Consider the following 12986-nt stretch of genomic DNA (forward strand, 5'->3'; position numbering starts at 1 on the left):
GCCATGTCTGGCGATTTTAATTACTGGTTCAACCACGCTGATGCCGGTCCCCACGCTACCGAATTGTTTGAGGCGCTCTTCAGCCTCAACCTGACGCAGCATGTCACCTCTCCCACTCACACTGGGGGTAACATCTTAGACCACATCTGGACACAGGGGGTGTCGCTCTCTGGCCCGACTATTTCCCCTTGCATCTGGTCAGACCACTCACTGATCGAGTCATCTATTCTTGTAAAGGGCCTGGTCAGGCCCCCCCCCCCGGCACGGAGGGTCCGCTCGGAATTGGAAGACCCTCGATTCATCTGCCTTCTTCTCCTCACTTGCCAAGACTCAGCCCTTAATTCCCGACACCTTAGATGTCAACACCATGGATGCCAACATCTCACATTGGCTCACGACGGCCAGCGACCTTTGTGCACCTCTGTCTTGCTTCTCTCGCACACACTCCAACAAGTCTCACAAATGGTATAACCTTGCCTTAAAACAACAACATCTGGAGCTGCGCCGACTGGAGCGTAGATGGCGGCGCAATTATCTCAGCTCCGACAGGGAAGCATACGTGTCCGCGCGTAAAGCTTATAAAACTGCAATCATTTCAACCAAGTCTGCTTTCATTTCTAACAGAATCTTAACAGCCCCCAACAGATCTAAGGAGATTTTCAAAGTCCTTGGCGAATTAACATCGGACGCCAGGACACTCCCGAACCCGCCTCCTTCCTCAGAATCATGCAATGCTTTAAACTCCTTTTTCATTGACAAGATCATCACCATCAAAAACTCCATTCCCCATTCTCTCCACCCAATCACAGCAGTACCATCTCCTGCCAACACCTCCACTCTCTCTTGGTTCCCCACGCTCGATCCGGAATCCCTTGCTAAACTGTCCATCCGCGTGAAATCTGGATCCCCCAAGGACTGTTGCCCCCCCCTCTGTGCTTCGCGACATCTGTCACACCCTTCCACATTGCATTCTCCCTTTACTTAATTCTTCCCTTAACTCTGGCATAGTCCCCAGCTCATTCAAAGAGGCCGTACTGGTGCCCCTCTTAAAGAAGCCAGGCGCCGATCCAGCGGTCCTTGCCAACTACCGCCCCATTTCCCTCTTGCCCTTCCTATCTAAAATCTTGGAGGCTCATGTCACGACTTGCCTCTCGTACTTTATCGAGGAGTCCAACTTCCTGGCGCCCAACCAGGCCGGGTTTAGACCAGCCCACTCCACCGAGGCCGTGATCCTCGCCGTGTTGGACAACCTCAGACGCAACGATGACAGAGGACAACCCCAGGCACTAGTCCTACTCGATCTATCGGCGGCATTCGACACGGTGGACCATAACATCTTAATCCACCGTGTCGAGTCCGCCGGAATCAGTGGGGCTGCTCTGTCCTGGATTAAATCCTTCCTAGAGGAGAGGTCTCAGGCAGTCAGCCTGGGCCCTTTTTGCGCCACCAGCGTTCCGTCATCCTGTGGGGTCCCTCAAGGATCTTCCCTGTCTCCCCTCCTTTTTAATTTGTACCTTCAACCCCTCCTTCACTCTTTAGGTAAGTGGGATGTCACCCTGTTTAACTACGTGGATGATTTACAAATTATTTTTCCCCTAACTTCCCCTGATGCTGTCACTAACTTTCAGACGGCCTTGACACACATCCAGCATTGGATGAATCAAAATCAACTCAAGCTCAATCCGGGCAAGACTGAGCTCCTTCTTCCTGGGAGAAGTGCCCCTTATTGGGGCCCTCAGTACTGGCCTATTGAGCTCGGAACACCTCCTTCTCCTGCCGGCTGTGTAAAGAGCCTCGGGGTCCTGATCGACTCCGGGCTCACTCTCAAGGCCCAAGTGAGCGCAGTAACATCTTCCTGTATGTTCCAGCTACACAGGATACGGAAAGTCGCCCACCTCCTGTCCCCTGAAGCCTTGTTGCAAGTCTTAATAGCCCTGGTGATGTCCCGGCTGGATTTCTCCAATTCAATCTATCACGGCCTCCCTAAATCTCAGCTGTCCAGGTTACAGATCCAAAACCAGGCTGCTCGGCTTGTTTTCAAAATCCCTAGATGGCAGTCGGCTCAACCCCTACTACGCCACCTCCACTGGCTACCAGTCAGCAAAAGAATCACTTTTAAGGTCCATTGCCTGGTCTTCAAAGCCCTCACTGGTCCCTCCCCTGCTTTTCTCAAGTCCCTTATCACCCCCTACTGTCCTTCTCGCACTTTGAGGTCCACCCACCTCCAACTCCTAGTCGTCCCTCGTTTTAAACTCACTAGATCGGGCGGCCGCAGCTTTTCTTGTCTGGCCCCCAAGCTGTGGAACTCCCTTCCACTCTCACTCAAGTCTTCATGCTCCCTCCTCTCCTTTAGGAAATCCCTAAAAACACTACTCTTCCCTCATCCTCACTAATTATCCTTTTATCTTCCTCCAAATCCGACTAGCGCCAGGAAACTCACGGTGACAGTGCGCTCAAGAAATTCATTATAACATAACATAACATAACATAACACCAGGACCCCACAATAAAGAAGTATCGTGGAGACAAAGTAGATAGGTCCTGATACACAAAAGCACAATAGGACCTATAAGACCTATCAAAGTCCAGGTTGAAGTGTTTGTGACATGTATGTAATGTCTAATGTGTCCATTTTAGAACGCATTAATACGTTTTTCTGTGTGTTGTTATTTGGGCGAAGTAGATACATTTGTTGATTCGTTTATGTTTTAGTCTTGTCCACAACAATGTATTAATTGTTTTGCTTGACATGTAAATGTGTTAATGTGCTATTTCACTTTTCCCTTTAAACAGAAAATGTTTAATATAGCGAAAGTGTATGGCATATGAGTAAAACATTGGTACAATCCATTTGAGGTGTATGTTCTAATTCAAAAATGGGAAAAATACAGAAGCATTTTACAGAAATAAAGAACATTAACTGGATAGATTCAGAGATACTAGAGGTAATCTCTGGTGTTGAAAGATTTTTTGATCTATGGTCGGAGAGGTACTCCTTTTTGTTGCAATTTACCGTTGATTCCAGCCTCTCCAGTCCTGAATTGAATAACTCCCCCATATGAGACTTAGAATGGGCCAATAGTGACAGGAGTCTTCTGTACAATATGGGCTGGGCAGGGACCGAGGGGGTAGAGGGCAGACTCGGTTTTAGTTTCTAAAGGCACAGTAATATCGAATGATAGATGTACAAAGGCTGATAGGGACATACATTATTGTTAAAAGACTGTGATGTTTTCAGAACTTTGTCAACAAAAAAGTTGATAATGAATTACATAGATAATTTGGCGAATTGACTAAAAAGGTTAACTGCAGGGGGGCCGAAACCAACTCAAAACATTTACATTGTATCACGGACTACATTGACAAGTTTACAACTGTGGCTCAGGGTACAGACACATATTTACTTGACATCATAGAGTAAATTCACAAAAGTAAAACTACATTACAGACCCCATTCACAAAATCCTCGCAGACCACAGTCACAGGATTTTTCACTGTCTCAGTGATGACATTCACAAGATGTGCACCATCAGAGACTACATTAAAATCAATCACTGAAAGTCCATCAAACTACATTCATATACAAAGACCTTATTACCAAGCAGGGCGATAGGCAATTATCGCCGCTTTAGCAGACGTTTTCGGCCACTAAGCGGCGATAATTCTATCGCTCTATTAGCAAGCTGCCGCTAACTAATGTTAGTGACAGCTTTAGGCGACAGCGAGCGGTTTGGGTCCCGCTTTGCATGTCAGCGATATTTATCGCTAATGACATGCAAAGTGGGCATACCCAACCTGTTAGCGACTGAAAGCAGTCGCTAACGTCTATCGCCTATTAGCAAGGCAGGCGTAGCGATGGAAATATTCCCGCGATCGCCAAAAACGAACACCTGCTCTGACCAGTTCTTAGCCATGTTATCCAATGGGAGGTGGATAACATGGCTAAGAACATTTTGTCGCTAATGCGTGAATATCGCTGTATTCTCAGCGATATTCACGCTATCGCCGGAAAATGTATCGCTTTGAAGATAAACGTTGCTAACAGCACGTTATCTCAGCGATAATTTCCGGCGATGCTTAGCGATATAAAATTTGTTGCTAAGCCTAGTTAGCGATAAATATTGCTAATCGTTGGTAATATGCCCCCTTGTTATCATCATTTGCATCCAAATACAAATACAATCAAAAGCATTGATACCACAAGCCACAGCCAGGGTTCTTACTGTTGTTGAGGTTGGATGAGGGTAGGCTCTCGGACGACCCCGATATTTCGCTGTTCATGCTCACGAGGCTTGGTCGCCGGACCTTCTTCTGCAATTGTGTTGGTAATGCACTTGGAGAAAGGGGGTTGTCCAAGCATGGTGTAGTGTTAGAATTCATGTTCTCAAAGAAGAGAGAACTGTTGCTGTGGATAGCTTCAGCTGAGGACGGAAACAAAAGGTTCACAATTTTTAATTCATGTGACTAACAATGCACAATGAATGGTGATCTAATATTGTATGCGATTGATGCGTGAGTAGACGCTTTACATTCCGAGTAGATTGTTAACCCATCATTGGCTGCATTCCAAAGATTGAACAGGTTTTTGTGTGATTTTCAACCACCGTTTTCAATGACATTTGGTAAAACTAGTGTAAAATATTCAATTTCTCCCATCAGACCACCATGCATATGTGATTTTTGTTTATAAGTTGTTCTTTTAATACTCTCATAGTTAAGTGCTGTCTTCGACACTGTAGACCGTTTCCTCCTTTTGGAAAGTTTGGTAATTGCAGCGAATGCCACCCAAAAGACTGTTGATTGGTTCAAAGAGGTTTTAGGGGATAGATTACAGAGAAACCAATTTGATCCTTTGATTTCGCCTTTCTCGCATAATATCTCATGTCCCCATTTTGTCTCTGCAGGAACCATTGACATCAGTGCACATCCAATGGCCATCAGATGTTCCCAGATCACGCAGGATCCAGTCACCTGCTCAATGGTAGCAAGCCTAAACTCTGCCTCTTCACAAAGTGGAGCATCTAAATGATTATTTCTGCAGTACTCTGTTACATACTCTTTCATAGGCCCAATAGACCCAAATATTGGAATACATATTAATGGATATAAACAAACATAAAGGACTTGCCATCATTGCACTTTTACTAATAGGGAGTTGTATATTTCAGGGGCCAGTTCTCAAAGGCAGGTCAGATCACATAAAATAGCCCTCCTGTTGTATTTCTTCCTGTAATCATGTGTGCTTTTGTGAATCAGCCCCATAATTAAAGTATAAACACAAAAGCTGCTTAGACATCTCGGCCAATCAATCAATCAATCAAACAATTTATATAGCGCGCTACTCACCCGGAGGGTCTCAAGGCACTTGAGGAGGGGGGGGTTCCACTACTGCTCGAACAGCCAGGACTTGAGCTGCTTCCTGAAGGCGAGGTGGTCTTGAGTCAGGCGGAGGTGGGTCGGGAGGGAGTTCCACGTCTTGGCGGCCAGGTAGGAGAAGGACCTTCCTCCTGTGGTGGCTCTTCGGATGCGGGGGACGGCGGCGAGGGCGTGGTTGGTCGATCGAAGCTGGCGTGTGGGAGTGTAGAAGTTGAGGCGGTTGTTGAGGTATCTTGGGCCTTTGGTTATGTAGGGCTTTGTGAGCGTGGGTGAGGAGTCGGAACGTGATTCTCTTGTTGACCGGGAGCCAGTGCAGGTCTCTCAGGTGTCCGGAGATGTGGCTGTGTCGGGGGATGTCGAGGATGAGTCTTGCTGAGGCGTTCTGGATCCGCTGGAGTCTCTTCTGGAGTTTGGCAGTGGTTCCGGCGTAGAGGGAGTTGCCGTAGTCCAGTCGGCCCACCTCATCTGTTCATCCCTGCATCCTGCCTCCAGCGTGTTGAGAAGGTTAAAGATCGAGGCGCCATTCTAGATTCTAAGATGTTTTTGGGCCACCAAGTATGTTTTGTATTCATAATCAGGGGCCTGTTTCGCCTCTATTATCTCAATCCTATTGTAAAGTTTTTCTAGGCTTTGCAAATAATTCCCCTTAAATTATTGCAGTGCACTGTTGACAGGATTTAAGACTTCCTAAATGCATAAACAAGAGCTTAAACAAAATGCTGCAGGCCTCTTGGGTGTGAACATGAACATTTACTCAGGCTAGGAAGTCTGCCAGTTAAAGAGCTTTTCCAGCTAAGGTGTCCTGGTCATATAATGTTTCATATTGTAGTTCTGCCATTTTAACCAATATAAATACCAGATGTTACTATTACCCAATTCATCTCAGTCGAGTTACCAACCACGGAAGGATGAAAGGCTCAATCTCCCTTGCTGTGATGTATCCTCGCCACCTTCGCATCACTGCCTTTGTCAGCAGCAAGTACTCAATTCACTGATACATCCTGTTGGCTATTTAGCCGAAGCACCAGCCTGGCTACACTTACAAAACAGCCCCTTATAATATGTCCAGCTCCCGTGGTAAAGCCTCAATGTTCCCCAAATTGTTGTTCCCCAAATGTGACTCGAAGCTAGTGAGCAAATACGCTGGACCGTTTTTCTAACAGACCTCAGGCAGTAGATGTGTCAGCTTCACAGACGGCTGAATAATGTAATCTTAATAAAAGCAGCAGTCAGAGATACATTCAGTCAGTACCGGGGAAAATGTTGGTGCAGAATAACCATGGTGCAAAGTTTGTCATCTGTAAATGTTTGTGCAATGGTACTAATCAGGCAGTCTATTTTCATCTGGCAGAGCAGAAAGAGTGTGCCTTTCTTCACACCTTCAAGTTCTTTCCCAGATTGTGAGCCATTTTGTAAGCATACATGTTTTGACATCTGAAATTACAGATGACTTGCAGCAAAATGAAATCATTATTTCAAAGCCTTCTGCGAGGCTGTCATAATAGAAAACGCATTCCAAATTGTTTTGCATCAGGCAGATTGCAGCAATTCTCTGCCAGCTTTGGTCTCGCACTGCGCGAGGAGCTCGTGAAGTTGGAAAAGGCAAAGTAAGGCCCACGTCAAGAGGTCTATGAAACAGCAAAGAAAGGAGGTAAAGTCTGGAAGGTGCTGCTGGGCCACAACCAATGCTCTCAGTCCTCGCCTCCATCACTAGGCACTTTCCTGCACGAGGCTGCGTGATATAGGGCCATATGTATGAAAGTTTGGTTTTGCTATTCTCAAATAGCGATTTTTTGGGAATTGCTATTTGAGAATCGCAAAACGCTATGTATGAAGGATTTGCAAATAATTTTGTGAATCCTACATATTCCTTAACTGCCAATTGCAAATTGCGATTTGCAATTAAGGAATACCTCCCCATTCATTCCTATGGGCCTAATGAATTGGAAGACATTCTCAATTTGCGATTCTCAATTAGAGAATCTCAAATTGAGAATGCACTTTCAAGGGTGCCAGAGCATCAACAGGACACCCTGTTGGATCCCTGAAATGTGCATTTGTGCATATATGGCACACATACATGCCCTGAGGGCATGTATGTGCGTCACATGGCACTTTAAAACATGCAAAAAAGTGCATTTCTCAGCGAAATCTCAAATTACCACCAACTTGAAGTTGGTGGTAATTTGCGATTTCTCTGAAAAATTCACTTTTTCTCACAAATTTGCGATTCCTTAAGCTCTCTGAAGACCAGCAGCTTATGTCTGAGGGTTTCCCAGGGCTGGCTGGGAGAGCTTCAGGACTGTCTGGTGTTGACTTGATTCATGGTGGAGGGATCTAAGGGCATGCCAAGAGCCGGAGGGCGAGCTAGGGATATTTTAGTAACAGCTTCGGGTCACTGAGAGCAGGGTGGAGGTCTCTGAGGATGTACACGTCTCAGATGCTTGATTAAGGGTGTGTGAGGGAATGTCAGGGGTGCAAAAAGTGGGTCCTTTCCCTCTGGCTGCCAGACTCTGAGAGCCCCTGGTCTGGGAATAATTTCAAAACCCAGAGGGGCAGCAAGAGAACGAACAAACACTGGCCAATTCCATAGTTCTGGCATTGGTTGCAAGCCTGTTAGTTTTGCCCGAGACGATATTTGCTAATGTTGTTGTGCAACTTTTTTTTACAATACATTTTTTTTTAACAGTACCATTTTTAAAAGGGAGCTTGTGCACATATACACAGTGGCGGCTTTGGGGTGGTGCGGCGGTTGCCCTCGCACTGGGCGCTAAGGTCGAGGGAGCGCCATGCGAATGACAGGCTGATAAGAGCTAAGTGCAACCTGCAGAGATCTGTGTGTGCTGCAGTTTTCAGGGGATAATAACAACAGCATGCTAACTTTGGTGATTAATGCACTTGATGGAGAGATCTGTGATTTGCCTAGTGATCGTTTAGGCTCATGTTAAAGTAGTATAGAGGGTTAATGTTCCTGTTGCAAAGCACAACATGTAGCACGGATATTACAGATTGGTGGTTTTTATAGATGGCTCAGTGGATTAGTACTTTGGTCACAGAGATCACTTGCACTTCACAATCCTTCTAATGTAGCACAGTGGGCTATGAACCACCATCAAAGTGTTGCATACAAACTGCAATGCAGAGGTTTTAAACCTTTTTGCTTTTTTCGCAATATTTCAGCATTCTAAGGTTGATAAAAGGGATTTCTTTGGGTATTGATACATTTTATAAGCATAAACATTCTCAACTACTGTGCTAGTTTTCAATTCCTGACTTTGTGGAACAGATTTACTAATATTCTGTGTCAGATTTGCATCACAAAAGTGACATAAACTTGGTGCAAAGTGTTGTTTGGAATTTACCTCCAGTGCAAATGCTGACTAGTATTGGAAAATAGCCCTAAAGTAATGTGAAGTAATACTATGCTCTATGTTATACTACTTTGTGTCAGGGTGACATTCCCATGCAACCACCCATGGATTTTGTTGGTAATCCCCATCTACTATCATTGGTAGACTGAGATTTGCATCATAAAATTACACCTCCTTGTAGCAGGCATAAATGTTCAGCACGCAAAGAGGTAAAGTGCTAAAAGTGTGCTTTGGTGCAAGACAGCCTAAGGTAAGCTAGTGCACGGGGTATGAGCAACATCACAATAACATGGTAGAGACAACGCTGTTGTGGTCTCTCCTTTTGTTACAACAAAGCACAGCAACTGTGTTGCGTGAAAGCTTAGTACATCTGCCCCTTTGTTCACTCCAGATGAAGTACCCTTAATATATAATGCCTACCAGTATGGATGACATGTGGCTCCTAGACCTTGTGGCACTCATTGTCTTATTTAAAACTTCCTATAGATTGATTTCCACATTCATGCATTGTCTCTGTAAAATATGTGTGCCACAAATGTTTAAGCCGGCCCTGTTTATACACATGTCCACAAACAGGTGGTTGTCTTTTAAAAGTTAGGTACTAAAGTTATAGAACAACAATTAAAAATGGCTGCCTATGTGTGCTCATGAATGGTTTTATAAATGAAGTTTAACAAAACATTTAAAAGATGACCACTGTTGCGTGCACCTGGCACGTAAGTGTGGCCATTTTGGAATGTGTGAAAATCCCATGTCAAAAGCACTGAAAGGGATTATCTTCATCATGTTTGAGGACATTGTGCTTGAACAGAATGCCGGCAATAACAGAGCCCTGATTAAGACAAACAAGCATGATTTAAATGCTGTTTTTCACTTTATTCTTTAAGAAAATCATAAATCCGGTTCTATTGATTGGATTTTTGTCATTTGGTCTTGTTTGATTCATTAAAATATGCTCTGTTTTTCTAACCTGGGATGGGATCTTTTTGTGTGTTGTTTTCACTGTTTTACTGTTTGTGGTGTTGCACAAATACTTTACCATGTTAAACCAGACTGCTCTGTGCCAAGCTACAAGAGGATTGAGCACAGGTTAATTTGGGGTTTGCTTGTGCCTTACCCTGACAGGGATGTTGGTTGCTGCTTGACCACAGATCACACCCTAGTCAAACCTTAACCCAATTTCTAACATCTCTCATTCCACACACTCAAATATTCCTGTACACTCACATATGTCCTTAATCATACGTTCTAGGGCCTTTTCTTCCATGCACCCAGAGAATAGACAGACTATCTCCTCTCACCTTGACTCCCAGGTCTCCTTTACCACACAATATGTGAATGTATGCCATTATCTATGCCTGCGCAGCAGCAATGATATCACCAGTAGCAATGTCAATGTATGCCATAATCTATACTCAAATGACAATGTTGTTACCTTTAAAAGCGATATTGATGTACGCCATGATTTATAGAACTATTTCAATATCAGTACAGACAAGCTCAATGTGCGCTATAACAACTGTACACACAATGTTGACAATGTTGATAGAAATGATACCAGTGACTGCCATAACATTTGAAGGAGATCCAGTGACTTGCATCATTGCTGTTGGATTTATCCATGGTGATCTTCCCATCAACCCCGAGTCAGAGATACATGGTCTGAAATGTCCTGCAACCCAGACCCACGCCTATCGAATAACAGGTCACAGGTGGGGCCTCTCTGAACCCAAAGACAAATGTGCGACCAGGGAAAACCCTGATCGATCCCACAGGTAGATAGTTGCACTACAAACAGGTCTGAGGCAATTGGCCTCAATAAAACAGGTTTGGCTAAAGGCTTGCATTTCCTAAAAATACCACAAAGCTAGATACCACATGTAGATAGAAACACTCAGCCAATCAGGACACAACAGGTACAACACACGTAGTGATCGCGCGCTCCTCACGTGGACATCTGCACACATACACACTGGCCAACACTTGCTCTCCCCGAGTGGAGATAACTGCATCCTTATCAGATGTTCAAACTTGTTATAATACGACTGAGATACTTTTTCAAGAATGCAGAAATTGGTTTATTGCTCCTCATGAGATGCATATAATACCAGCCAAAAGTTTGTACACCGATAGACTTTCCACAGACGCATTCTGTCGAGACTCTCCCGGCCTCAATGTTTGATTAAACCAACTTGTTCCTGTTTTGCCAAATTAATCTTGTCTTTTCATTTCTTAAAGGTATATTCATATCTGAGCAACAATTTATATTTACCCGAAGGATCACTTCAGTTTCGTCTCCCATGCACTTTCAGGTTTCCAATATCACATGTGTACCAACGCCTACCGTTCTATGCACCCAGCGAATGTCTCCTCTCCCCTACATTTTGATACATTTGCTACCAATTTTTCTAAGGCCTCCCCTCTCCTGCACCCGAAAGATCACTCAAATGTCTCCCCTCACGAACACTCTTGTGTCCCAGTTACCACATGTTCTATGGCCTCCCCTCCTCTGCACACAGAGGATGGCTCGAATATCTTTCCTTCCATGGTCACAAAGGTGGTCTCTTCTCCAACCACTCCTAAATCTCTGATACCACCCATTCTAAGACCTCTTTTACTACACACCCAAAGCATCACTTCAATATCTCCTCTGCTAAGCACTCCCAGGTCTCCATTACCACATGTTCTAAAACTTCCCTTCTTACATATCTGAAGGTTCACTCTTATGTCTCCTATTTGCTGCACTCCCAAGTCTCCATTACCACAGGTTCTAAGGCTTCCCCTTCTACATACCTGAAGGATCACCCGATATATCCTATTTGCTGCACTCCCAGGTCTTCCTTACCACAGGTTCTAAGGTTTCCTCCTACATACCTGAAGTCTACCGGATGTCTCCAATACCACATGTTCTAAGGCTTCCCCTCCTACATACCTGAAAGATCCATCTGATGTCTCCTCTCTGCTGCACTCCTAGATCTCCATTACCACATATTCAAAGGCTTCCCATCCCAATTACCCGAAGGATCGATAGGACGTCTAACAAGTACTCTCAGGTCGCCGTCACCAGATGCCACTTTAATACTCATGCGCCTAAAGGAGCCATTGAAGATCTCCCCTTTTGTGAACGCTCAGATCTGCTCAAACATGTACTCTCTGTTCTCCATTACCACAGACCCCCTTCGGCACCCAACCAGGTATTCACTGTGGATAACATGCATCACCCATGTACTCAATAACGAGGATTCACAGTCTCACTAATAAAGGTTCATGCGTAATAGATGGCAGCACCCAACAACGAACAGCTCAAATGAAAGGACAAAGTTGGATTCCTTATTAATTTTTTTTAAAAACTTTTTTGTTAGATTGTATATTACTGACCTAATCTCTGAAAAAAAAAACAATTTGTAAGCCCAAATTGCAGAAGAGCTCATAAGATGGCCAAAGCTGAAGCGAGTACCACTCCAGGGTAAGGACAGTGTGGGATGCAAATGGAAAGAGATGTCTTTTGTTAAACTGAACGCTGATGACCTCTCAAGTCTTACAAGCTCATGAAGTGAACTGAGAGGTGTCAGGTTGCAATCATCACTCTGCATTGAAGGGGTAATTACCGGCTGCGGATGGCTCCTCTAAATGATAATAATATACTGACCTTAATACCTGATTATATGCTTTTATTCGCCTCATGAGCAGTGGAAGCTGCACTTTGAAATACAGGATCCCATCCTACATAGACTTTACCGGGAAATAATCCCTTTCTTTGTATTATAATGGGTTTAATCTTATAATTAACCATGTATTAAATGTACGTCTTTCTCTCTATGGACGTGTCTTTGCAGATTATGTTTAAGAAGTCTGTGCATTAAATGTGTGAAATGAAACCTAATGAATGCTCTCCGAATACTGTAATAATTCATGCAATCTCTGGAGCGTTTCACGGATGGTATTATCTCTGTAGATTAGGGACACACCTGTGTGACTGATGACACCTTCCATTATGGCATTTCCATAACTGCACACTTACCTTTCCTAAATCCTTTTTTTAAACGTTTCAGCTACCTCTCCCTTAGATTTACGGATGTTCCACTAATCCGCCAGCAGAGCACCACTGGATAAAGGGAGCATAGGGCAGCCAAGTCATATATTCTCATTAATTTTTGAGTGCAATATTCTTTTATGACATAATGGGTATATTGAGAAATATTTATGTGTTTTCAATTAATCTATCTTTTGTTTCTGTCA

At 44.1% G+C, this 12986-nt stretch overlaps 1 protein-coding gene across 1 annotated transcript in view; it reads right to left on the reverse strand.

Annotated features, from left to right (window-relative positions):
- Positions 1 to 12986, reverse strand: part of PITPNM3 (PITPNM family member 3) — a 1384705-nt gene that overhangs the window by 177279 nt on the left and 1194440 nt on the right. The window contains exon 10 of the mRNA XM_078679323.1: positions 4224 to 4421. Coding sequence (XP_078535449.1) covers positions 4224 to 4421 — 198 coding nt within the window. The remainder of the gene's footprint in view (positions 1 to 4223; positions 4422 to 12986) is intronic.

Source organism: Lissotriton helveticus, chromosome 3_1 (assembly GCF_964261635.1).
Source record: "Lissotriton helveticus chromosome 3_1, aLisHel1.1, whole genome shotgun sequence".
NCBI lineage: Eukaryota > Metazoa > Chordata > Amphibia > Caudata > Salamandridae > Lissotriton > Lissotriton helveticus.